At 36.4% G+C, this 26,011-nt stretch overlaps 1 protein-coding gene across 5 annotated transcripts in view; it reads left to right on the plus strand.

The window, feature by feature from the left end:
* The window catches only part of LOC117168715 (protein DDI1 homolog 2), a 130,053-nt gene that overhangs the window by 66,053 nt on the left and 37,989 nt on the right, over positions 1 to 26,011 (plus strand). For 3 of the 5 annotated variants that reach the window (XR_004466545.1, XR_004466544.1, XM_033354432.1), the window contains exons 3-5: positions 24,284 to 24,538; positions 24,840 to 25,145; positions 25,380 to 25,503. Coding sequence is in view for 3 of the 5 variants with exons in the window: in XM_033354432.1 (XP_033210323.1) it covers positions 24,284 to 24,538; positions 24,840 to 25,145; positions 25,380 to 25,503 (685 nt within the window). In the remaining 2 variants the exon portion in view is untranslated. The remainder of the gene's footprint in view (positions 1 to 24,283; positions 24,539 to 24,839; positions 25,146 to 25,379; positions 25,504 to 26,011) is intronic. The other 2 variants (XM_033354430.1, XM_033354431.1) reach the window with 1 other exon arrangement.

Below are 26,011 nucleotides of genomic sequence, written 5' to 3' on the forward strand. Positions count from 1 at the left end.
TTTTATATAAACAAATTGTTGGACTTCCTATGGGATCGCCCATTTCTACAGCAGTTGCAAACATAGTAATGGAAAGTTTCGAAAAAGAAATTTTAAATAAATTAAATTATAAAATTATTTTTTACTACCGATATATTGATGATAAATTAATTTGCCTTCCAAAATATAAAGTAGATGATATTCTTGCAAAATTTAACTCATTAAATGAAAAATTAAAATTCACTATTCAATTAGCAAAAGAAAATAACATTAATTTTTTAGATTGAACCCCGAAAATAGTAAATAATATAATTATAACTTACTAATATAGAAAACCTGTATGGTCAGGACGTTTTCTTAACTTTGCTTCGCATCATCCAATATGTAATATAATTGGTGTCATTTTTAGTTTTTCGATAGAGCGATAAAATTGTCAGATAGTAGATTTCACAACGAAAATTTAGACATTGTTAAAAATACCTTATTAAAAAATGGATACCCCATGGATCTGTTAAAACTAAAGATAGATGAACGTTACAAAACTATTAGGAAAACAAAAAATACAAATGAACAAATTATTGATCAAAAGAAAATGATAGTAATGGAATATCCAGATCTTTTTATACGAGAAAAAAAGTAATTATGTTCTTCATTATTGTCGTAGCCTGAGTTGCAACCAAGAGTTATACACTTATATCCCATGAATGACGCACATATTATTTTGCACATACTTAATAAAAAAAAAAATATATATATAACCTTTACTGTACTACACGTTCTTTGACTTCTTTTATGAATTTCTCCGATAAAACTCATTTGTTTAATTATTTCTAAGCTTCGCCCATGCAACACAATACGAATGTCAGCCGTCTTAATTGGAGCGCCAACTGTCGGATTAGTTCACCGACCGGACGATAAGAAAAGCATAATTTCACACTAAGATACTTTCAGGGTAACACATATAATGCTATCAGTGCGATCGAAGCGTCCTCCGTTTCAAGTAGGCAGGGCCCCGAAAATGAATTAGGTATGCTCATATAATGCGTGCTTTTGATGCGCTGACTGGCCGCAGTAGTGGATATTCCGATAGTCGGAGCAGAGCACAGTCGCAAATTCTGAATCACGAGCGTAAGGAAACAACAGTTGACACGAGCATACATTTGCGCGCGGCTTCAGTGAGTAAAGGCTACTCACATTTGAAAGAGAATGTGACACGCCCACTAGATGGCACTGCTCATGTACCGACTCGGTGCTTGGCTTACTCTGATCGGAGTAACTCCTGCTCCGATGCGAAGTGTAGCTCCTAAACACCACGATTCAGAGTTCCACACGAACTTCCAGAGTATCCCATACTCTGAAAGTCTCTCAGTGCATCAATTGTTTAGTTTATGGTGCTGCAAGGACCTTGGTTGATTGAAATCGAAGACTAAAACCGGCAATGGATCAAAAGACCAAAAGATGCATGCATCAACTGATCAAGAAGATTGGGTGGGCAAGATAGAATGCGTCCTCTGTTCAGAGTCTGATTGACTATAAAAAATCTAGTAGACCATTCACGGAAAGGGTTTGCAAGTTCGCTCAAGAACTGAGGATCTGTAATCACACACTGAACAAGTCAAAAACTGCTGACAATCAAACAGCAAATTGTTGACAAAACACGGGTGTTATCTGACGCAGGGAGGAGAATTACAGAAGAATGAGAGATGGACCTGGGAGAATTAGCAAGTTCTGGCTGACCCGTCGCATCTCTTCATCGATCTCCCTGTTTCTGTCAAAAAAGTCACGCAAGCTCAGCGAGGTAGACTTTTTTTTAGAGAGGTATAACAGGTCCCGAAGACACTGGAGCTGAAAAAAGATACTGATAATATCATTCGATTCAAGGAGTTTTGCGATAAACTTATAACATCTCAAGAGGAATGTCCATCAATCACTGCTGAAGAGGTGAAAAAAGCACTTAGGGGCACGAAGAGCTTTTCCGCAGCAGCACTGGGTGGTATCAAGAACTTCTGGTGGACGAAGTTTACTTGTACACACAAACTTCTTTCCCGCATTTTTATCTCATATTTAAAGTCAGAAAAGCCCATTCGTTAGTGGCTGGTGTTATGGTGCACCGTACTTCTACTGCAAAAAGCTGAGAGAACTTGCTAATTGATAGGTGTGTCTGCAAAGACGCAGAAGCCAATCACCGTGTCTTATAATTGGCCTAGATTGACCTTTGTAAAGCTTTCGATTTAACCTCTCATAGACTTATCATCTGTCTGTTGAAAAACTTAAAAATCCATCTAAACATAGGGAGATGCATAGAATCATTGATGCCCCTTTGAAAAAACAAATTTAGTATCTCAATAGGAAACTATCGCGTAACAACGAACAATGTCTCGACCCTGATCTTGTGGATACAAGTGTTATTAGACATTTCGACACTGGAGAGACTTAATGATGGTAGATGATCTTGTTAAGCTGAATTCTTATAGCCAAAATCATATTTCATTTTTATCTAATCACGACGTCATAAATATTATATTCAAATATATTTGTACTCAATCCACAAACTGTAATCAAACTGAAATAAGAAATCTTGCACCTGTCAAAGAGAACTAAAAATCCTTTGATACAAGCTCAGTTTCGTCAGCTTAGGAATTTAGTTCAAACTAAAATCAGGGATTCGTATAATCAGTATAATTACGATGCTATAAAGAAAAAGAATAAATATGAAAATATTTGGCGCCTACTTAGACGCTCACATCTAATTTCAAATAAGAATGAAGCTTCAGCTCATACGTTTCCATTAAATGATTGATTAAGAGCATTTACAAACCTACCACCCTGTAACCCCGTGAACTCTGGTACACCCCTTATAGCAGATCAGGAATGCTCGACTTTTCAAAATATGGCTTTCTTTTTTTCAGATATAACGCCTAAAATTCTCCTTGGAAACCATTTTGAAATAAAAACCAATGCTTTAGGAACAGATCGTATTTCCATGAAGATGATTCGACTAGCACTTCCTGTAATTTTCCCTATACTCCTTCACATTTATAATTCTTCTCTTCAAGTAGGGCTTTTCCCTGAGCTCAGGAAACATGCGCTCATTCGTCCTATTCCTAAGGTTTCTAGTCCCTCTTTTCCCAATGATTTCCGGCCGATTTCGATACTTTGTGCTATACCTAAGCTGCTTGAACGTTTTGTGCATTCGCAACTTACGAGTTACTTAGATGCAAATAGACTACTCGATCCGCTATAATCAGGCTTTCGGTCTAAGCACATCACTTTAACAGCCTCCCTTGAAGTTACTTCAGACATTAAAAGCGCAATCGAAAATAAGGAAATGACAGTAGTTGTTCTATTTGATTTTTCTGAAGCTTTCGACACTGTTGATCACAAGCTGCTTTTAAATAAACGTCGTAACTTTAATTTATCCCGTTCTGCAATTGCGTGGTTCGAGTCCTACCTCAAAAACCTTTTTCTACAAGTGATTAATTATAAGGGTGCGCGTCCTGATTGGGTGGGGCTCAAGAGGGGTGTCACTCATGACTAAACTCTTGCTCCACACCTTTTCGGTATGTACGCCTCTGACGTTGGTAGTGATCTTGAGTATTGCAAATACCATAAATACGCGGATTATTTTAAATTAAATATCTCTGGTTCCATCTCTTCCATTAATAGTTTTATTGCGCGGGTGCAGAAGGATATTAATATTGTGCATCAATAGTCACTTAACAATAGGTTAAAGCTAATCTGCTTAAAAACTAAAGCAATTGTCATAGGACAGTCCTCTTCCCCGCCTGCTGCTATATTGGGGTCTCTACATCAGCTTAAGGTTGATGGCCTTGACAGTCCTTTCGTTGAATCGGTGCGTTCTGTATGACGATATCACAGATGAGCTGAATTCTAAACTCAGGCGAGTTCTTAATGCATGCATACGATTCATCTATGATGTCCCGAAATATGAGCACATTACTTTATATTGGCAATGGGCTTGCATTCTCAATGTGGCTAAAAGAAGACAATTCTTTATGGGCAATCTTATTTTCAATCTCCTTTTTAACAAAACCCCTCAATATCTTCTAGACATCTTTGAAAACGGAAATGTGACATTACCTGCTCAGTCTAGGCTTCGTGCAAGAAAAACGGTCCTTGCAGTTCCACGTCACAAATCTTGTAAGTTGCTAAGATCCTTTATGGTTTATAGTGAAATTTTGTACTCTAATATTATAAATGTCATTTTCCACATTTCTGACCACTGTTCTAATTTTTGTTACCTTACAATTAATTTTAAAGTCTTCTGATTATATCGGTTATGCCAACCGCCAGCTTATGTTAGCATATATTACTCATAGTCATTTAATAATATGTTGTATTATCTTTAGTCGCAGTAATTAATTTTTTCTTTTTTTTTTCTGTTACCTACGTCATATTTATCATTTGATCAGCGTTGTTATATTTTACTGTAAACATATGTAAAATTTGTTCCTCAGAGGGCTGTTTAGACCTAGGGACTTACTAAATAAATAATAATAATAATAAAGAGAAGCAAACTTGTATTATGCAGAATTGAGTTGGATTTAGATGTTCCCAAATTATTTTTCAGTTGTAAGAATCTTGGGACGATTTTATTGTCCCTGCACCGTTTCAAAAAAGCTAAGGATGTTAGTAGCTTACCTTGAGAAGTCTCTAGTCTACTAAAGGTGTAAGTTTTAGTAAGAATACTCACCCCGTAGAGTGCAATGGATATAATACCAATCCGATTTGGTTTTCCGTCCTCCCGGATAAAAAAATACTTGATTGGCCAATCAAGTTCGACCAGCCCCCACGGTTGGGCGCTCTGGTCAATTACAGACATCGCAGACAGTATACATAAGAACACCATAACCTGATACCTCAGTTTCAGGTCAGCCCTGAAGAAGTGAACTACAATGTTCACGAAACTTCGGCAAGATTCGTAGTTTTTCACACGTTCGGAACCCAAAATATATCTTTTTATCAATATCTATTGAGTCTCCTTCAAAGTAATCCCCCTCAGATATATTGCACTTGTCCCAGCGCTTTTTCCAATCCTCGAAGCACTTCTGATATGCACTTTTTTCGTAGGGCCTTGAGCTCTTCCAGCGATGCCGTCTTTATCTCCTCAATTGTGGCAAAACGTCGTCCTTGGCTGTAAGGTTCATTTCGGCTGGTGCTGAAAATTTGAAAAAGAGCTTGGTTCGTTTCTCTCAGTGAAGGATAACTATGTCAGGCCTCGAGTGCGCGACAGAAACTATTTTGGAAAATATAAAATTCCAGTATGTTCGACACTTCACTTTCAACAATTGACTCTATTTTTCTAGGAGCGTTTAGCAGAGCGATATGAGGGCTACTGTCGTGAGTGGCAGCAATGGTAATAAAGCCCCCAATAGTCCCGCATTATGCCTTTGGACGCTCCTCATTCTCGTTTGAGTTCAACAACTAGATTTTATGTGCCATATTTGCTGGGGGTGTGCAAACCATGCTCTGCAGCTATCATATTAGAATGTACTTAGCTCAAAATACAGCGACGGTATGCAAAAGTGAAATTGACACCGTCTTGGCACGCCAAAATTCCCGACTTCAATCCGGGTGATTTAAGGAAATCAAACGTTAGCTTATACGACATCGACTGATCCTTCACATTTGTGTGGAAAATGCTATGCATCCACTTGTCGAGAAGCTGTTCGAGAAAGTTTTTCTTCTGTGTTTTCCTGATCAAGGTCTTTAGATTTGAGTAATCGAGATGGATAATATTTTATGCATTTTTCTCGCCCCTAATATTGGAGTCAAGGACAAGTATTTCATCAGAATTCTCCGCCGCTTTGTACAGAAATGCTCCTTCGCCTACTTCTTTGTGTTTTCTGACTAAATGTGATGTACCCAGAATAATGCTGTTGTGAAGACATTCAAAATTCAGTATTCCTCAACCACCTTAGCGGCGTGAGATGTACAGTCGTGTAACAGATTTCCATTCTTTTGTTAATGTACATAACCATTTGTGGCCATATATTGAGGGAGCTGAGCTCGTCCTTCATCCATGGGACCACTCCAAATGAATAAAGTATTACCGTGACGCACAGTGGGGCGAAATAAAAAAAAACAGGACTTAAAATAACTTGTAGAGCGCAATTCATGAACGATTTTGGATTCTTTTTTTAAAGCAAAATTCAGCGTTCAATTTTGAACAGAATTATTATAGCCGATTTTTAAAAATGGTTTTATTTAAACTGTTATGTTAATGCAAAAAGAGGGAAAAAATGACGATTTTATTTTTTATTGATACGTTACCAAATAAACTGTTTTAATTAAATAGAAATTGCCTCACGGTACGCACTCACTCTACTTGAGCACGCTTTATAATTACTATTCAATTTATAATTCAATACAAGAAATCAAACGCAAAAGAAAATATACACTCAAAAGGAAGTAACAAAGAAGGGGCCAAGCGAGGCAATGGGTCCGCGTTTAAATTCGCGGCTAAAAACTGCCATCGGGTCGCTCGCCAGTTGTAATGAAGTATTTACCTTATCCATTTTCCTTTCATCTTTCTTCCTATACGATTAAATATCTTTATCCAATCAAATGCTTGTCCGAATTATTATCCTCATTGCACAGTCGAATCTCGAAGTTGAAGTCCAATAGGTAGTCCAACCAGTGACCGATGAGACCACACCCTCCACATTTCCGATATTAGTTGAGATTTCCCATGGTAAAAATATGGTGTCACTTGGTGTTCCATCGCCGAGGTTAAACCTCGTTGACCCTTTGACGAGAGAGTGTCCATCCCTGATTGTCGTTGGGTCCTTGATGAATGTCGTGACTCGTGTCTCAGGAACATAGCCTGGAGGGAGTTTTGCAAGACGGCGGCCGAGTATGCAACCACAGTCTCCGAAATTTGACAGGTGATGAGCGTGACATGAAAAAAATATACGGAAGGAATAAATAATAAAGTATAATCTCTAACGAGCGCCCTTTGGTCGAGGAGTGACGTCGGCTCTTGGTCAGGATGGTTCTTAAGCTTGATCCGTTCAATCTAACCTTTAAATTAATGTGACAGGAAAGTTAAAATTTACCCTGTCACAAGTAGACCCGTAAGGGGATGCAACTAATGGCAGGTTGCATTGTGGTCTTCGGCTGGGAGCGGATGTGCTCGTACGAGCATGGTCGAGTATGGCTCTGCGCCAATACTGATGGTGCAAATCTAAAAAATGGGACAGCGCTGCTGTCTGTTGATAAACAGTGTTGATAAACAGGTAGTTGTGACACTGCTGTGAAGTGAGGGGATTTGACTCATGTAGTGTGTTGCTGATGAGCCCGAGACAGTTTTGTCGTCACAACTGCGGGGCGAGGCCGTGTTGTCCGACGGTAATGGGGCCGGAATATTTGCAGTAGTAGAAGATGGTTCAAAAATACGTTTGAAGATTGGGTTTACCCTTCCTGCAACAGCTTCTTCTGCTGCTGCGTGGTCGTTGGTTGCTGTTGCTTCTTGTGGAGGGTTGTTGTTGGACGCCATTGGATTTTGTGTCCACCTCCGGAAGCTCAGGTGTTTCGTCGGTCCCCTAGTTTGGGCCGCCAATTGATACGTTCCCAAATACACTGTTTTGATACTATAGAAAGTATTCCTTCCATAATACGGATGGTGGCACCGAAAGGGGCCGGTGGTTGGCAAGGTAATCAGTTGGTAGAATGAGAGTGATACTGACGGGTTTTCTTGTCAGGTTCTTTTGTAAGCTCCAGTTGTTCAGCGAATGCGTAACCTTCGTTACAAAGGAGCCACGAGTCCAGCTCTTGGGCGTAATTTATTGACTCACTGGGGGTTGCTGGTAAGTCCTCCTTTCCGCGGATTTCTTAAACAGTTCCCAAGGGTTTGAAGTTTGCATTATCCCGAACTCAAGTCCTTGGGGACGTGGACGAAGTCAGCGTATCCTCTAGGAACTTTGTTATTTTATATTTCTGCACCTCCCGATCTTGTATTATGTCGGGATGTCCTTCTAGGTCCCCTGGACGTGCCAAACCCTCCGGAAGGTAACTCAACTGGTGTTTGGGTTTCGGAAACAGAGTATGGGAGGGCCTAGGGACCATCGACGAGTAAAAAAGGCAGCCTGTTGGTGGTGAAGGTGGGGTTCTGCTTGTAACCGGAGACACCGCGTCAATTGTTAAGCACATCCGCTTCCTCCTTGGCGACAGAGATTTTCTCGCTTAGTAGTCTGTTAAGACTGACACTCGAGGAAGGGACATTGCAAAGAGAGGCACTTAACGGTTGGACCAGGGACCGAAGTCCATGATCCATGACAAGTTCTTGGAAATATAAACTGAATTGGTGGATTATAGAAAAAATGTGACTGGGGAAAAAGCAAGGCTCGTCGAGGTGAGAGCTGGGAATTGAGATCTGGAAACCGATACTTGTGATGATTACAAGTGACAGTTCTCTCGAGTCAGAAGAAAATGTAAAGTAGTGGGAATTATTGATGCTAAGTTTTTCTTATATTTGTAGTGAAATTTGAGGTGAGTGGATCGTGGAAGTGTGTAGAAGGGTGTGGATGTGAGAGATTAATTGAGCGATTGTGACATTAAAAAGGGGAGGAAGATAGTTTTGAGAATTGGTTGGATATTTGTGACAGGGTGGGAGGACTGGGCTGATCGGGTTGGTAGTAGTAGGGTTGCGTAGCGATGGAGAACGGCGAGACAGGTACCAGATCGCGACGATAGATAAAGGCAGGGAAGATTAGAAGGCGAGAGCGTTTTAATTGGATTCATGGCTAGCGGAGCGAGTATCATCGCGGAAAAAACGGATTTAGAGCAGGAAGTGTTAGTACGCCGAAAGACGAGATCAAAGAAAGGAAGACAAGGGGGAAGTACAAGGAAACTGTAGAAAAAGAAAGATTAAGCCGATGAAAGGAATGGAAAAAGTGCTAAAAAAGATTTATGGGAAGGTAGAGATAGAGGAAGTGAGAAGTGTACGAAGGGAAGAGTGAAGAGAGGAGAGAATGGTACTGATGAGACTAAAAAAGTGGGAACATAAGAGGGAAGTGGTGACAAAGAAGAGGGTGTTATACAAAAGCTCGAAGAGAATAGAGGATGATTTGGCATGGGTAGGAAAGAAGATGCAGTATAAGTTAAGGCAAATAGCAGAAGATGAAAGGAAAACGAAAAGAACATGGGTTAAGTATGGGAGAATACAGATAAATGGAGTATGGGATTCGTATGAAGAAAGGGAAGAGATAGTCAGAAATGAGGTGCAGGGAAACTAGGAGAGGAAGGAACGGGAGATAGGAAAATAAGAAATAGTAAGAAGGAAAAAAAGACGAGAAATGAAAGTAGGGAAGGACGGAAGAGATGTTACTGGAATATGGCAGGATTGGATCCAAAGGCACAATGCTGCCCCAAGAGTGCTGTATTACCATCTCTGTCACTCTTATATCATTAACCTTAATATCGCTCCTCTAAATACTCCTAGGGAAATCGAGTCAATTGTCGAGAATGGGAAGTGCCGCATATACTGGAACTTTATATTCTCGACACTTGCTTCTGTTGCGCACTCGAGGTCAGACATGGTTCTTCTTGACTTCGAGAAGCGAACCATGTTCGTTATCGAATTTTCGGCACCAGCTGACAAAAAAATCATAGCCAGGGAGAATGAAAAGAAAGAGAGGTATAAAGACCTAATAAGGGAGTTGCAACGATTGTACCTGGAATATTCTATTAAACTAATCGTCCTTATCATCAGCGCTCTTGGAGGTGCCAAGCTTTCACTCGTTAATAGCCTGAAAAGCATCCCTGCGTGTCAACAATATGCTAAAATACTTGCGGGGAACATGCAGAAGGCGGTAGTCATTCGATTGCTCCGTGTTCTCAGGGTGTACGAAACTTTTGCCGGATCGTCTTATTGATTCTGTTACAGACTGTAACCACCTATCGCACGGTGGTGAGACGTGGTTGTGGCTGAAATTTTACCGCGATTTCGCTGGGAGCGGGCGCAATTTTTCAGAGTAGCACCCGCTCCTGGCGAAATCCTGCGGTTGTCCTTATTTAAGGAGGTTCTAATCAGTTTGTTTATAGACCTTCGATTTTTCGTTATTTTTTTAGGTTAACAGATAACAGATTAATTATCAGTATGCTGGTGTATGTAATGTAATATGTATTTTAATTCGTTATGTAGTATGGATTAGTTCTTAACTTTTTTGAAGTCTATAATAAAAAAGGAACTGACTAAAAAATATTTAAATATATTACGTATTAAAATTTTAATTATTGGTTAATTATTGGTCCAATTTTCAATACACACTTTTTTTGTGGGTTAATTACCAAAAAATTTTATTTTGCTAAAAACGTGTTTGTATATTTCGAGGTTATGTGTGTTACAATTCTCTAGAGCGTTACTTCCAAACTACACAATATTTTTGGCCGAAAACTTTAGACTTACAAATAAACATAGTTACTAATGTCTCGGAACTAACCTTGTTTTTAGGCATTGAAAAAAGTTTATTTCATAAATAACTTCCAAATTATCGGAATGACAGAGCTGAAAAACGACCATAACCTCAAAATAATGCAAATGCATAAAATTTGTCTTTAGCACAATAAAATTTTGTTGTTATTATCCCTCAAAAAAGTGTCTGGGGACGTCCATTATGATATTTTATAGCATCTCCGAATTCAGTTTTTACACATTTTCATTTTTTTGGGGAAAAAGCCGGGGGAACTGTATCCGGTTGACCACACGACGAAGTATCAAATGCCCTTAAGCTTATCAAAGGTTGGTAGACGATCTTCAGAAGACGTCGAAGATGGCTGTTAATCGAGAAAAAGAAGGAAGGTGAAAACAATTCAAGAAAGCTATTCTGAGTTTGAAATTCAACAGGCCTTTCTTAATTAATTAAACACCAAACTTTCTAAATGCCAGTAACAAATCATTTGTTTGCAAGCAAGTGCAAAACATGCAGATATTTATGTTTCATATAAAGGTCTGTCAGGCACAAATAAAAGGTTATCCTCTTGCCTCAGCAATTAATATTACTGATCAACATTTCCCTATTAAATTACAAGAAATGCAAGATCTTACAGTAAACCGTTCACTGGTCTACAAAATTGTGCATACCATTATTATATCAATATGCGAAAGAAACACCTGATTTAACCAGATCTGTAATAGACCGGATAAAGGGAGAAATAAATCTTCTGTTGCCTACTACAATTGCATTGAGCAGGTTTAGGTGTGATGTAGATCATAAAATGCTGTTCAGAACCTTAGCAAAACACCAAGTGCAGAAAATTGTCACTTGTGCAAAGCAAACCCATCAGAAATGAATTATCTAGTTAAAGTAAAACAGAAACATATCATTGAGAAGGATTATCAACCTGGACTTTCACCATTCCATGCTAAGTTAGGTTGCATGATTCTTATTTTAAACAGCCTACCTTTTAGATTTTTTCAATTGGCAAGCAAAAACAACGGAACAAACAAAGCTAATGAAAGCTGCCAAAATAAGGATCCAGAAAGTTTTTCGAAGCGAGATATTTGCTAATAATAGACACTTATAAGCATGGAGCAGGCAATTTAAATGACGGAAATACTGCAAGAAGATTTTCCCGCGATCCTGAACTAACAGCAAGGATTACAGGTGTTGATTATCGCCTAATTGAACGATTCAGCATAATTTTGCAGGTCCTCTCCTGTCGACAGAAAATTTAAATTATGCGCTTTTCAATCTGCAAAACTATATGCATATCTGCACAATGAGCTCGAAACAATAGTCCAGTGCAATTAGAAAATTTTACATTGACGACCTCCAACTTTATACATAGTCTGAGATTTTTTTACCATAAATTAGTGGTCAAATAAAAGTGTTAAATCTGAGTATGCGCATGCGCAGCATGCCGCCATGAAAAACGTTGTTGTTGAAAACCGTATTACTTTCTATTTTCATGGATTTCTTGAGTTCTATTCGCCCTACGAAGACGAAACCGGGCTATTTCAATTCACTAGCGGTTTTTCTAATTATAATTATAAGGTATTATGGCCTGTTCGATGCATAAGAACAAATGTATAGGCCCTAGTGTCGAGGTGCATTTGGTCTCTCTCTTTTTCTATACTCGTGACGTAATTCAACTGCGCTGAAATAAAAGCAAATAATTCATGTTTAACAAATAAAAAACAAATTTTCTACAAAATAGTTCGATTTTCAACAACAAAAACGACTTTCAAGAATACAATTTTTAACTGAAAAATTAAGTTTATAATTTAGTTTTCAGTTAAAACAATTAATTTTTAACCCCAAAAAAAACTTTTGACCAAAGAAATGAATTTTCAACTGAAACAGATGAATTTTAAAACAAGAAAAATAATTCGCCATCAAAAAAAGATAAATTTTCAAATAAAAAGAGTCATTTTCAACCAAAAATAAAACAGTTAAATTTTCTGTTCAAAAAATTAATTTTTAATAAAAAAACAATCGACTCTATAACAAAATAATGATATTTTCAGCATAAAAAAATGAATTTACAAACAAAAATACTAATGACACAGGCCGACAAAATTTGACAAAAGTCAAAAGTCAGAAAGCAGACCAAATATTTTCGAAGGATTTTGATGCGCTGAATCCGCATCTGAACTCAAAATTGCTCCTGTACGTCAGGTTTTCAAGATATTCTAACCTAAAAGTGCAAAAAACGCGCTTTTTAGCTGTTTTTGAGCTTATGTAACTGTACAAGAAAAATGTCTACCACAAAGCTAATATGGAATTTGAACGTACTAATCTTCCCCTTTCAAACCTACTTGGATTTATTAGGATATCTTTATTTTTCACCAAAATATTGTAATTTGAAATTTTTTATTTTAGCGTTTTAACTCATTAACGCTAAGGTGTTCAGATTTATACAACGCATTCTCTATTGCTGACGGTACGATACTTTTTCTTCAAAATATAACCTCAGGGGTTTTCGAGGGTGCCCTTTTTATTGCCGGTGTCAGTTTTTGTGTTATAACCCCTAGAAGATCCAATATGGCTGCCACAATTTAGGGCGTTTAAAAAGAACAAAGGATCCCGCACAAAATATCCATGTCACAAGTGGGTTTACCCACCTACCTGCTAATCTACCTAAACCCAGAAATCACCCCTACCAAATCATAAGCAGGCTAACCCGCCTAACCCTATGAGCAGCGAATTTAGTCGTTTACATTTCGTGAAATAATTGAATTCCACACTACAAGTGGGCTAGCCTTGAAATGAAATTTTTCAATTTAGCGTATTAACCCATTAACGCCAAGATGGTATGCAATTGTCCCTTGAAAATGTTATCAGAGGGGTTTCGAGGGTTCCTTTTCGATTGGCTCAGTTTTTTGTCATAACCCCTAGAAGAGCGAATATGGAAAACAGTTAGGGCTTTAAAAACAAAATTTTACTATTATGATTCATTTAATATTGTAAATTTACTTAGGCTTTTCCAGCTTACTAAGGCAAGACTCAATATTTCCCAGCCACTTAAGGCTGGACTTGGGACTGTCCAGCTAAGCAAGATAGTACTTGATATTTTCCAGTCAATTAAGGCAAGACTTTAGATTGCACAGCCAATTATGGCAAGCCTTTGGATTTCCCAGCCAATAAAGGCAAGACTTTTCATCGTTCAGCCAGTCAAGACAAGACTTTGAATCGTCCAGCCAGGCAAGGCAAGACTTACAATTGCCCAGCCAATGAAGGCAAGACTTGGGATTGTTCAGCTAAGCAAGGAAATACTTAATATATTCCTGAATTGAGGCAAGACTTTAGATTGCCCAGCCAACCATGGAAAGACTGACGATTGCCCATTCAGTTAAGGCAAGACTTGGGATGGTCCAGCTACGCAAGGAAGTACTTAATATTTTCCAGCCAATTGAGGGAAGACTTTAGATTGCCCAGCCAATCAAGGAAAGACTTTAGATTACCCAGCCAATCAAGGAAGGACTTTGAATTGCCCAGCCAATCAAGGAAAGATTTTAGATTGCCCAGCCAATCAAGATAAGACTTTGAATCGCCCAGTCAGTCAAGGCAAGACTTTGAATCGTCCAGCCAGTCAAGGCAACATTTACGATTGCCCAGCCAGTTAAGGTAAGATTTAGGATTGTATGTCCAATGAAGGTGAAACTAATTGCTTGTTTTCTTATGAAAACGTTCGCGCTTTATGTCAAACGATCATTGAAGAGACTTTCGTTTATGACTAGTAGGGTCATTATCATTTCTTTACGAAGATCAGCAATAGTTGGCCATCATTCTTACATAGCATCGAACTTGATAATGTTGCTCTTTTTGGTGAAAGTCTTGATTAAAGCGTTCGCTCATTTTTTGGAAAATAATCCAAATGATATTTGAGAAAATGTAATTTCATACTCATTAAACAACCTGATTTTTTTAAATTCTTTAACTTACTAGATACAGTAGTTTTAAACTTTGGATCTCGATTGTTCCCTAGAAATCTCTGTACAACATCTTTGAAACTCAACCATGCATCCTTTTCAATAGATATCATGGTTTTGATAAAGTCATCATCTTTGATAAGTTTTCATATATCAGGCCCAACAAAAATACCTTCCTTAACTTTGGCATCACTTAAATGCGGAAATGTAGATCTGATATAATTGAAATATTCTCCTTCGGTGTTTAGGGATTTCACAAATTCCTTCATTAACCCTAGTTTTATATGGAGTGGTGGCAATAATACTTTCTTTCTGTCAACAAGACTTTCATAAACAACATTATACTGACCAACTGTCCACTCTAGTCTGTCTGACCATTTCTCCGTTATCCAACGTTCATCCCTTGCACGAATGTCCCAAAGGCAAAGAAAACAAGGGTATTTAATGTTTCCTGATTGTAAACCTATTATAAGATTTATCATTTTGAGGTCACCACAAATAAGCCAATTATGGACATTGTATTTTATTTTTATCAGGAGTAATTGGAAAGTATCATAAGATTCTTTCAGTTTAGTTGAGTGACCTACTTGAATTGCAGCGTACTTATTTCCATCATGTAATAGTACTGCTTTAAGACTTTCTGTAGACGAATCTATGAAAAGACGCCAATCCTCTGGCGTATATAAGTTTATTTTATATAAACTAATGAGTCCTTCGATGTCATTAAAATACACAATCCCACTGTCCATTGAAAAGTACTTGATAAACTTTTCTTCTCTATTTCTGTAAACAGTTACTCTAGTGCCAGGCAACAATAGTTTCCTCTCTTTGAGTCTTGAAGCGCAAATCCAAATTCCAAATTTGCAAGACCAAGGTCACGTATAAAATCGTCTAATCCGTCTTGTTCAAAAAATTTAGGACTTTCATCATCTGATTCTTCCCAAGAAGAATCTTCAGTTGCATTAGGATCGTCAGTATTCATTGATTCGTGAGTTGATCGGGCACTTTTGTTTTCAGATTGATTTCTAATACCAATCTTGGCTGGTGTAACGCTTTTTACATCAGGGTAAACGATCTTTTCCAAATACTTTTTAGAAATAAACTCTGGTTTTGCATAAGCAAAAGTGGCACTCAGTATCATGATCGTTGGGCTCACGCTAATCAGGCGATTGAATAACAGTCTGCGTCTTGGTACTTTCATCTTCCCAATTTGACCCATAAAAGTTGAAGTATGACGTTTTTATCGAATCATTAATTGATCGACGGTATTTCTCCGTTTCATACTTTCCACAAACGTGACAAAACTTATTAACTTTCTTAGCGCAAGGAGTTCTTAAACTCATTTTTTTTTCTTATAATGAACAGTACCGTGGAAATTCTAAAACTCACTATATACAAAAATCACGATCGACACGAAATGTAACCGCTAGACAGATTTTAAATACAAAAAGAATTTTATGACCTACGCATCCAACCATTAACCCGTCACTCAAACGTGATCTCTAAGACGGAAAGATTTGTAGCAAAAAAGGAGTTTCATCACCTACGCATAACACGTCATAAAAGCGTCCCCAGCTCAGTGAGCCAGCTAGTGATCGAAGACTGTCTGCGCCGTAGAACGGCGCGCATATACAGCGAATGTGAACATTAGAATGCACACAGAGTGCACAGTAGCTTTCCGCGCAGTCCGTATTCTTTTTTTTTTATCAATGTGCGAAATTTGGTTCCAAACGACTGCACGCTTTTTTGTTGGGATTTTGTGCGGGATCCTTTGTTCTTTTTTAAAGCCCTACATTGTGGCCGCCATATTGGATCTTCTAGGGGTTATAACAAAAAACTGACACCGGCAATAGAAAGGGCACCCTCGAAAACCCCTGAGATAATATTTTGAAGAAGAAATATCGTACCGTCAGCAATAGAGAATGCGTTGTATAAATCTGAACACCTCAGCGTTAAATGGGTTAAAACGCTAAAATAAAAAATTTCAAATTGCAATATTTTGGTGAAAAATAAAGATATCCTAATAAATCCAAGTATATTTGAAAGGGGAAGATTAGTACTTTCAAATTCCATATTAGCTTTTGTGGTAGACATTTTTCTTGTTCGTTTACATAACCTCACAAACAGCTAAAAAACGCGTTTTTTGCACTTTTAGATTAGGATCTCTTGAAAATCTGACGTACATGAGGAATTTTGAGCTCGCATTCGGATTCAGCACAGCAAAATCCTTCGGAAATGTTAGTTCTGGTCTCTGGTTTTAAAATTTGTCGGCCTGTGTAATCTTCCAAAAAAGACGAAATTTCAACAAAATATATGAATTTTTAACCACATAGTTGAATTTTTTACGGAAAAAGATAATTTAATCAACGAAAAATTAAATAGTTACATTTGCAGTTAAAAAATAATTATTAACGGAACAAAGTCAAAGTTTCAATAAAATAATCAAATTTTCAAGAAAAATTGAATTTGCAAACAAATAATTTAATTTTCGAAACGATAATTCTCTACTCAAAGCAAAAGCTCAAAATGTCAAAAATAAAATTTTAAACAACAAAAAACGAATTTTTAACAAAATAGATCAATTTTCAACTAAAAACAGTTACATTATCAGTTTAAAAAATAAATTTACAACCGAAAATTTGTCAGAAAAATAGTTTAATTTCCAAATACAATATGAACTTTCAACCATTCTATACAAAAAGAAAAAAAGTTTTACCAAAAAATGCACTTTCAAACCCAGAAAATGAATTCTTAATTAAAATAGATGAATTTTTAAATGCAAAAACGATGTTAAATTGTTAACTACAGAATAAATGTTCAAACAAGAAGAACAGTATAGAAAGAGAAAGAGAGAGAGAAATACCAAGCCCACCTCGACACTAGCAAGTGCCACGCGATTGATCAAACGACTTCACAATTGCACGCTTGACTTTAGCCGTATATTGGCGGACGCCTAATTAAGCTATCAGGATTTTTTTTAATTTCGCGGAAAACGTTCTTCTATAACTTTATAATGAATGTTCTTTGTCTTAGATGCACCAACAAAAAGTTTAACGCAAAACAGTGAAAATTGAAGCACGAAATTTTTTTTTTCATCTTACAGCGCCAATAAATTTGTTCTTATGCATCAAACGGACCATAATACCTTATAATTATAATTAGAAAAACCGCTAACAAATCGAAATAGCCCGGATTCGTCTTCGGAGGACGAATAGAACTCGAGCAATTCATAAAAATAGAAAGTAATACGTTTTTCAATATGGTGGCGTAATGGTTAATGATGCGCCTTACCTAAAAACAAATTGGGAACAGATTAATACTGTCCTTGACCCAGAAGCTCTCGAGATCCTGGTTGTAGATTAAACACTCCGGAATTAACTTTATCATTAATAAGAATACAATTAGCAGAAAAAACTACGTTGTTCGTTTGTCCATAAATGCAGATAAAAACATTAATTCATATAAATTGCTTAAATAATATATAAAAAATATTAAATGATAAATTTTCAGCACTATATATCATGGCCAATTATATTTGAAGACAGTAAAATAGGGACATTTCTTGCCAATAAATTCCGATAATAAACATTTGCTTATATAATTGATTTAAAAAAATTATAAACAAATATCGGTTAACAAATTTTCTTTAATTAAAATCACTGATAAGATAGTTTGTACACAATAAGAAGACAAAAAGATTCTTTTTTATCCATAAATTCCGATAATAGGCATTTGTTTATATAATTCTAAAAAAGAAAATATAAACAAATATCAAGTGACAAATTTTCATAATCAAGTGTCATTTTTATGGTAAAAGCACGTTATTTTAACGCACAATTATACTTTGCAACCGAACAATCCATGATCTTGGCTATTTGTTAATAGTATTTGTTTATAACAATTAACATAACAAGTAAGCCATTTTTTCATCCATGCACCCCTGTGCATAAAATTCAAGCGATATTGAACAGGAGAAAAATTTTTTTAAGAAAATAAAAAATAAAACCATTAAAATCGACATTTTCTCCTCTTTTTGCATTAGCAAAACAGTTTACATAAACAAAAATTTAAAGTCGAATCTCATAATTCTGTTCAAAATTGAGAGTTGAATTTTTCTTAACATAAAAAAAAGAGTACAAAATCGATAATGAATTGCGTCCTAAAAGTTATTTTGAGCTCCGTTTTTTTATTTGACCCCACAGTGAAACGGTAAGCATGTTTATTGAAGAACTACATCGGAAAATATTATTTATGGATGAGACGTTTTGAATGCGGCTTTGTTGCACGCCCAGGAATGTACGAGTATACTTCTCTCCAGCGCAAAGGTGTTATAGCGCTTCTGTCGACGAGCTTAGGGGCTTCGTAGATGGCATTAGGTTTTCCTTTCTTCAAATAAACCTTGGCGCATTCTTCTAACATAAACTCTATTCCAATGTCCCGAGTGTATTTACCGAGAAGTATCCTTCGAAATGGCGAATTGCGAGAGATAGTAGAAATAATGTGAGGCAAAAGAGGAGTGGGCTCATGGTTTCACCCTAAAAGACACTATTCTTAAGGATAACGTTATTAGTTGTCACGTGATATTTTGTGTGTAGGGCTAGTAAAATGCTGCATCTTCGCAGACACATTTATCGATGAGCAGGTTCTCCCGACATGTTGCTACGTCTTTCTTTTAGCCACGTTGTTCATGCACCTTTCGCCACAACAGGTCTGATTGTCTGAATAATCCTTGCATGTAGGGTAGCTGTGAAGACCGTATACAGTATGCAGAAAAGTTATTGGCCTGTTATTCATAAGATCAGCTAAGTTGTCCATCTTTGGCAGGAGCATAGTGTGCTTTTCCACCAACTACTCAGGAATAGGCTGTTCTACTTTAGATATGATCATGCCTTTTAATACTTTTTTCACCTCCTGAACACTGATAGGTGGGCATTTTGCCTCAGCTTTTATGAGGGCTCTGTACAGCTTTTTGAAGCTATTTATGTTCCTTGAATCTTCTTTCAGTGAATTCTAGGCTTCATAGACTTCTCTCAAAAATTCTTTGACCAATGATTCATTTTCTCTAATCAGACGGAAACGCCTAAAATAATTTTGTTTCTTTTTTGTTCATATTTCTGATTGCGTGAAAGATAATTTAATTACGAAAGTCCCTAACTGTTGTTTGAACAACGTTCCATAGTTTGCGAAATACCGCTTTTATACTACTATTCATGGTTCTTTTTGCCAATCTACATTTCGTGTCTCTTTCTCTGATAAACTCTTTTATTTCTGCAGTAATCCATAGAGTAGTTTCTCTTCGTGTGCGTGGAACATATAAAGGCGTTAATTAATTTTTACGACTTTTAATGATCATAATATTCTTGTTTATTAATTAATGTAAGATTTCCAGTCAGAACAGGAATAGGCTTAGGCGATAGTTTACTAGGCGTTTGATACTCGATGCTGTGAATACGACGCATGCTGTGAACAGGATAATACCCTGTCGAGGTCATCCGTCATTATTGAGTTTTGGCCCGTACTAGTAAAATCAGAGTATTAAGTGGAATCATATTATACTCTAGAGAGTCCCGCAGAGTCAATGACAGATTTCAAATATTTAGTTGGATTATCATTCGAATTTAAATTAAAGACATGAGAATGCCAACTCGGTAGGGACAAAAATTAAAATTTCACAAGACGAGGAAGCAGCGTTTCCACTGATAAGCTTATCCATACAAAAATTGACAAAATTATAGAAATACAAGGTGATTTTTGTTGTTGTACCCGAAGTTTCTTAATCATTTAAAAATTGCGGGCCGCCTACCGTCAGTGTAGCCGCGCGGGTTGTAAACGTCGAACCAGTACAATTTTAAACATAAATCGCTACACACTGCGAGAGGGAGCCGAAATTTTATTTTCAAAATCAGTCCTCAGTTGTTCTGACTCTTGATTTCGAATAGGGGCGATTAAGACTGGCCGCTACGGTCTCCTGATTTGTTGCCTCCGGACTTTTTCCTATAGGGCTACTGAAAAAGTAAGGGTTACGTCAATAAAACTGAAACTCTCGAGCAACTCAAGGCCAACATACTCTAAGAAATCGCTGGAATCGGACCAGAAACACTTGAAACAGTGATGGAAAATGCCGAAATAAGGGCAGATTTGTAGTCGTCACTTCCCAGATATTGTTTTCAAAAAGTGACATAACAAATTGTGCAACTCCGAATTTTAATTAAGAAAAGTTTCTGCAAGAAAAAATTAGTGTTTTTTTCTTTTTTCCAACAAAAATCGGGTACAACAAAAAAATCACCCTGTATGTGTTCGTTATGATCTATAATCTATCGCAATTGACAGAGTGAAAAAGAAATGATTCGACCTATAGGAGAGGAAAAACGAAATGGTCCTTAATGTGTGTTACATCTTATATTCTTTTCATTTCTGTTCTTTATGTTCTTTTAAGTGCAGTCCATAAATAATTAAATGCAAGCATTTGAGAAAGATATTTTATGTCTGTATTTAATCTCTCCCTTAGACGGGTTTGAGGACCTTTGCTCCCTGTACACACATTTACAATTCAACGCAACAAAAACTCATTATTTTCAGAAAAAATTCTAATCCTCGCTCAAGGAATCATTGCTATCACAACCGCTCTCAATTGTGATAGATTCATCGTCACTCTTTTTTGTCGTTCACTAATTAGTCATACTAGCCTTTGTATTTGTCTGGCACAAACTGTTGCTAAACTGTTCTAAAATCCTTAACTCTTGCGACCTTCAACGAAACGGGCTTATTGAACAAATTTTCCGCGTTTTGAAAATTCAAACTAAACATTTTTATAGGTTGTGGCGTAAAATTCGCAAAAATATAAAGGCCTGGGGTGCCACTCTTCTCCTTTTAAGTTAAAAATAAATGTATAAAGTTTCATCAAAATTTTTTTAACCTAGCCGCAAAGACAAAATATTTTCAAAAAAACCAAAAGTATAGTTTTCTTTCAAATTTACTTCACAAACATGAGTCGTGTCGAAAAAAACTTCTTACAAATGTTGTTAGTAATACTAAAGTACATCTTTTATGTTAAGAAAGTTGTTTGATTGAAGAAACCATTTTCGAAAAAAATCAAAAAATAGATATAAAAAAAGGATCAAATTTTTTGTAGTAAATGCATCTGTTTTTAATTTTGCTTATTTGAGAAGTCATACAAAAGTATGATATAATATTTCCGTTATATAAAATGTCATAAAGGTCGGTTTTGATCGTGAAGTATGAACGCACGCTGCCTCGTCTTTCACTACGTAAATCAAAAATATTTACGCGAAAACTTGCATCAGTATGAGTAAGAAGGACTAAATTATGATCGTCGTTAAGATTAAACTAAATTAAAAGCTGGACCTAATAAGATCAAGCGATTCAGATGGACCTACATTCGGTCTTAAAAATTTTCGACTCAATGGCTGCGACGGTACTGTTGTGAATACTGGATGGGAATATGGAATCAATATGAGGATTGAAGTGTTGCTAGAGAGGCTTTTGCAATGGGGTTGATATGCGAACTGCATGCTAATGACCTTCCTTCTCATCATCTCTTCTAAAGGTTGGATGGTAAAACTTCGGGCCCTACAGTGTTTTTCCAGGGCCTATATAGAAAGCACTAGAAAATTGTGGAAAGTTTTCTATTTGTGATTTTCAGAATAGAATATATGAAGACATAGAGAATGACCTAATCTAATTCGTGAGAGTGGAATCAAATCTTAGTATTGAACAGCGCTACTTGAGAGAGATATGGGCGGCCATAGTTACTGGAAAATGTGCCGAAAATTTATCCGATCTTGACCCAGGATTGTTGAACTATGCGAGATGTCTTACTACAGCCAACCGCGTTTTGAGGCTCTTCGTTTCCACTGATAATTCTTGTTCGAAATTGATAACCATGGTTTTCTTTCTCAGCAGAGTCTACACCTGAATATGGTTTACGATTAAAGTGTGGAACTCTATCTCAGATTGCGCCAGGAGGCTAGTGTGATGTCTATAATTATCTTACGGTATCCTCACCTTCTGAATGTTGTGACATTTCCAGAGTTTAGACCAGTAAGGTCTAGACTGGCTGACATCTCGCTTAATTCGTTATCCCGCGTCTCGGACCATGTCATACCCCATCCTGAAACTTCATTGTAGTCCAATATTTGGCCAATCTCTAATTAAGTCTGCTTAAAAGTATTCCAGAGAGAAAGTTTGCCGGTTTTGTCGAATTTTCAGGTTTTTTTGGTAGTTTTAGCAGTTATGCAACAGAAACTCTGTCAGGAATTGAAAATAATGACGTTTCTTGTTAGAAATGGTGTTTTGTTGATGCAGTCTCGCCAAGAAATTTTCAAAAAAGCATATTTTATGGGTTCGTGAAATTTCAGTTGTTTTGTAATTTTTTTTTTAATTAGGTAACAGACGACCATCTTAGACGACTCAATGGAATATTACCTAATACGGTAGCTGATGTGTGTAGTCAAAAACACTATCTCAACGTATGAGACACGTGCAAGTGGTATCTAAAGTGAGCGTTTCAATGATTGATTAGGTCCAACCTTGAAGTTTTTCTGTGCCTGACTAAGTTTCGTACAAAATTTTGGTAGAAGACTTTTTTGCTTTATTATTTGCATTATTGCATACTACCGGCTATTGTGTACATGGTGGGTCACCCAGTGCATAAAATTATTAATTTAAATAGAAAGTTTATTTTGCCACTGTGCGGAATTTTTATCCCGCAAATAGGCAACTTTTTCAACAACGGTGAATTTGAGCCAAGAGTATCCTCTAGTTTTGGCAATCCGTGAACGCGCAAGTCAGAACTTCCCTATCCGCGTAAAGAATGAACGCAGTAGGACGAGTTTGCGCGCCGAAGCAAGGACCTGGAAAGCGTCAGTCGGTGACTGGGAAATGAGTGGGAAAGGTCACGGGAAGTGCCCTCAGAGTGGTATAGCTTCTTCACAGGTTACCTCTGATCCCGATTAAATTCCTAAATCTAAGACATGTTAACAATTGATTGTGGTTTACTTGAGATTTTATTGTGTGTATAACTTGCTCACATGGTGTCAAAATGTTCTAAAACACAGTTCTGTCACCAAATTATAACAAATTTTATATAACACTGTTCATTTTTTGATCTGTTGCTTATGATTTGCAGTTTTTAAGATATCGACTTTGAAAATCGAGAAACTCTTCAAAAAACAATTATTTAGATTTAACACATTAGGTGTAAATAAGTTTTATTCTTCATTACAAATTTACGATTATTCATTCAAATATGTTAACTTACTTCAAACTCATTAAAAAATCTCGCGGACACCTAAATTTACTTTGAAACCTTAAGAAGGTATCAAAAAAGGTGTATGGGTTTCTTGTGACTTGGAAGCACGTTTAGAATCGGATAATAAACAAAACTTTTACATTTTAATTGAAAGTCCTTTATGTTTAACCTTCTGGTGCCTCACGCCAATCGTGCTAAGAACCGGAGTTTTTTTTAATAATAAAGATAATTGACGTTGTATTCTTATTCCTGGTGGAGAGATTCCCCTTGTTTAAAAGTCGGAAAAAAGTAATAAATACTTGAAAATAAACAAAATGGCAACAACTTTTGTCAAAGTAATTTTTTCCCTAAAAATATGCAATACAAAGAACAGAATTAAGAAAAAAGGTTAGTTTCTTTAAGCTTTACAAAAAGTTTCTGTTTATTTTTCACACATTTTGAAACATATTAGTATATTTTTTTATACTAGCAACAGAGCTGAAAATTAATGAAAATCTATATAAATGGTAAAAAGGTTGGTTTCCGAATTGAAGCAATGTACCGTTAAACACGAACTTAAGTAATTTTGCATGGCGCAAGCATGTTTGAAAAAAATTTATACGCAATTTTTTCATACTTTTATTTTTCCATAAATGTAGAAAGTTTCGGAACCGTGCTGAAAGAACAAGTAAAACTTCGAGAAGAACGTCAAGCTCAAAGACTGCGAATGATGAATGCTGATCCATTCGACACTGAAGCTCAGCGACTGATTGCTGAGGAAATACGCCAAAAGAATATAGAAGCTAATATGGAAGCTGCTATGGAATATAATCCAGAAACATTTGGCACTGTCGTAATGCTATATATCAACTGCAAAGTTAACGGGTTTCCCGTGAAAGCTTTTATCGATTCAGGTAGTCCTTTACTATTGTTACAATTTAGTTAAGCATTTATAGTATATATTAACAAGTTTTTTGTATATAGAGGCTTCTATTTTTAAAAACGGAACTTTTAAACATAGGTTTTTCAAAACCCAGATATCAGATATAACATTTTAATAAAGTTTTCAATTCAGTCGGATTTTGTGCCAATCTCAGTTTGAGTATCAGTTATTCTAAACTAACAATAAGTTCTCTCAATACCTGTTGTGCAGTCCTATAGTTGGGACTTTAGCTTAATATTGTTACCTAAAATTAATTTGGTTTAAAATCAAAGGTGCGCAGACTACAATAATGTCAGCAGCGTGTGCTGAAAGGTGTCATATAATGCGACTAGTAGACTCACGATGGGCCGGTGTTGCCAAAGGAGTTGGTGTGCAGCGAATAATTGGACGAATTCACATGGTACAAATACAGATTGGTAATGATCATCTTACTACGTCTTTCAGCGTTTTGGAGGAACAACCTATGGACATGTTGCTTGGTTTGGACATGCTGAAAAGACATCAATGTTGCATTGACCTAAAGAAAAATATTTTGACCATTGGAACCACAGGAACCATAACGACTTTCCTTACAGAAGGTAATTGGTTTGCTGTTTGTGTGTGTATTTTCTAACAGGTAATTATATGAACGTATATCATAGTAATTTAAAAACAAATCTCAATTTCCTGATATTATTCACCAATAATTTAAAATATGCATTACACATCTAATTCATATTCCATACATATTAGCTTGTCCTTTTTTTATGAATGAATTTTATGAAAAGGTAGCAGCTAATGATATTTTCGATGTATATTTTTATTTTTAATAGGAGAACTGCCAGAATGCGCAAGGTTAAGTGGCAGTAATGACGAATCGTTGGATGACAGAGAACTTCAAAGAGTTCTTGAAGATAGTTCACGCGAAGCCGGGAAACAGAGACAGCATCAGGGTAAGTATGTATCTTAGGATTTTTTTATTCGTTCATGTAAAGAGAATTAAAAAATTACGTAAAATGCTTTTAGATATGTCCCTCTAGCGTTTACATATCTTGTTATCAAAAAGTTGAACATTTTAAGATCCGATAGTTTTCTTAATTTATATTGAGTATCGCAAGTTTCCATACAGTAATCTGGTGTAAAATCTTCCTTCTAATCTCTTGAATTCTCTGCAAGCTTCATTGTAATCTGGTGTTCATCAAAAATCGATGGACCCGTCCGAAACTTTAAAACCGTTACGTTATGTTATTAGAATTGGAATAATTTCTATTTACTTATATGATTGTCAATGAAAACTAAAGTGGAACATAAGTTTTATTTCATGCTGGTTGTAACATAACAAAAGTAATTGAGACTTGTTATTAGTTGTTCTTTTTTTGTGCCAAATTTTTAATTTGCGAATATTAAGTACATCCTATGTGATGTATATTTTGCCTGACTTATACCAATCTTTGCCTACTTTTCA

The sequence above is a fragment of the Belonocnema kinseyi genome, chromosome 3, assembly GCF_010883055.1.
Source record: "Belonocnema kinseyi isolate 2016_QV_RU_SX_M_011 chromosome 3, B_treatae_v1, whole genome shotgun sequence".
NCBI lineage: Eukaryota > Metazoa > Arthropoda > Insecta > Hymenoptera > Cynipidae > Belonocnema > Belonocnema kinseyi.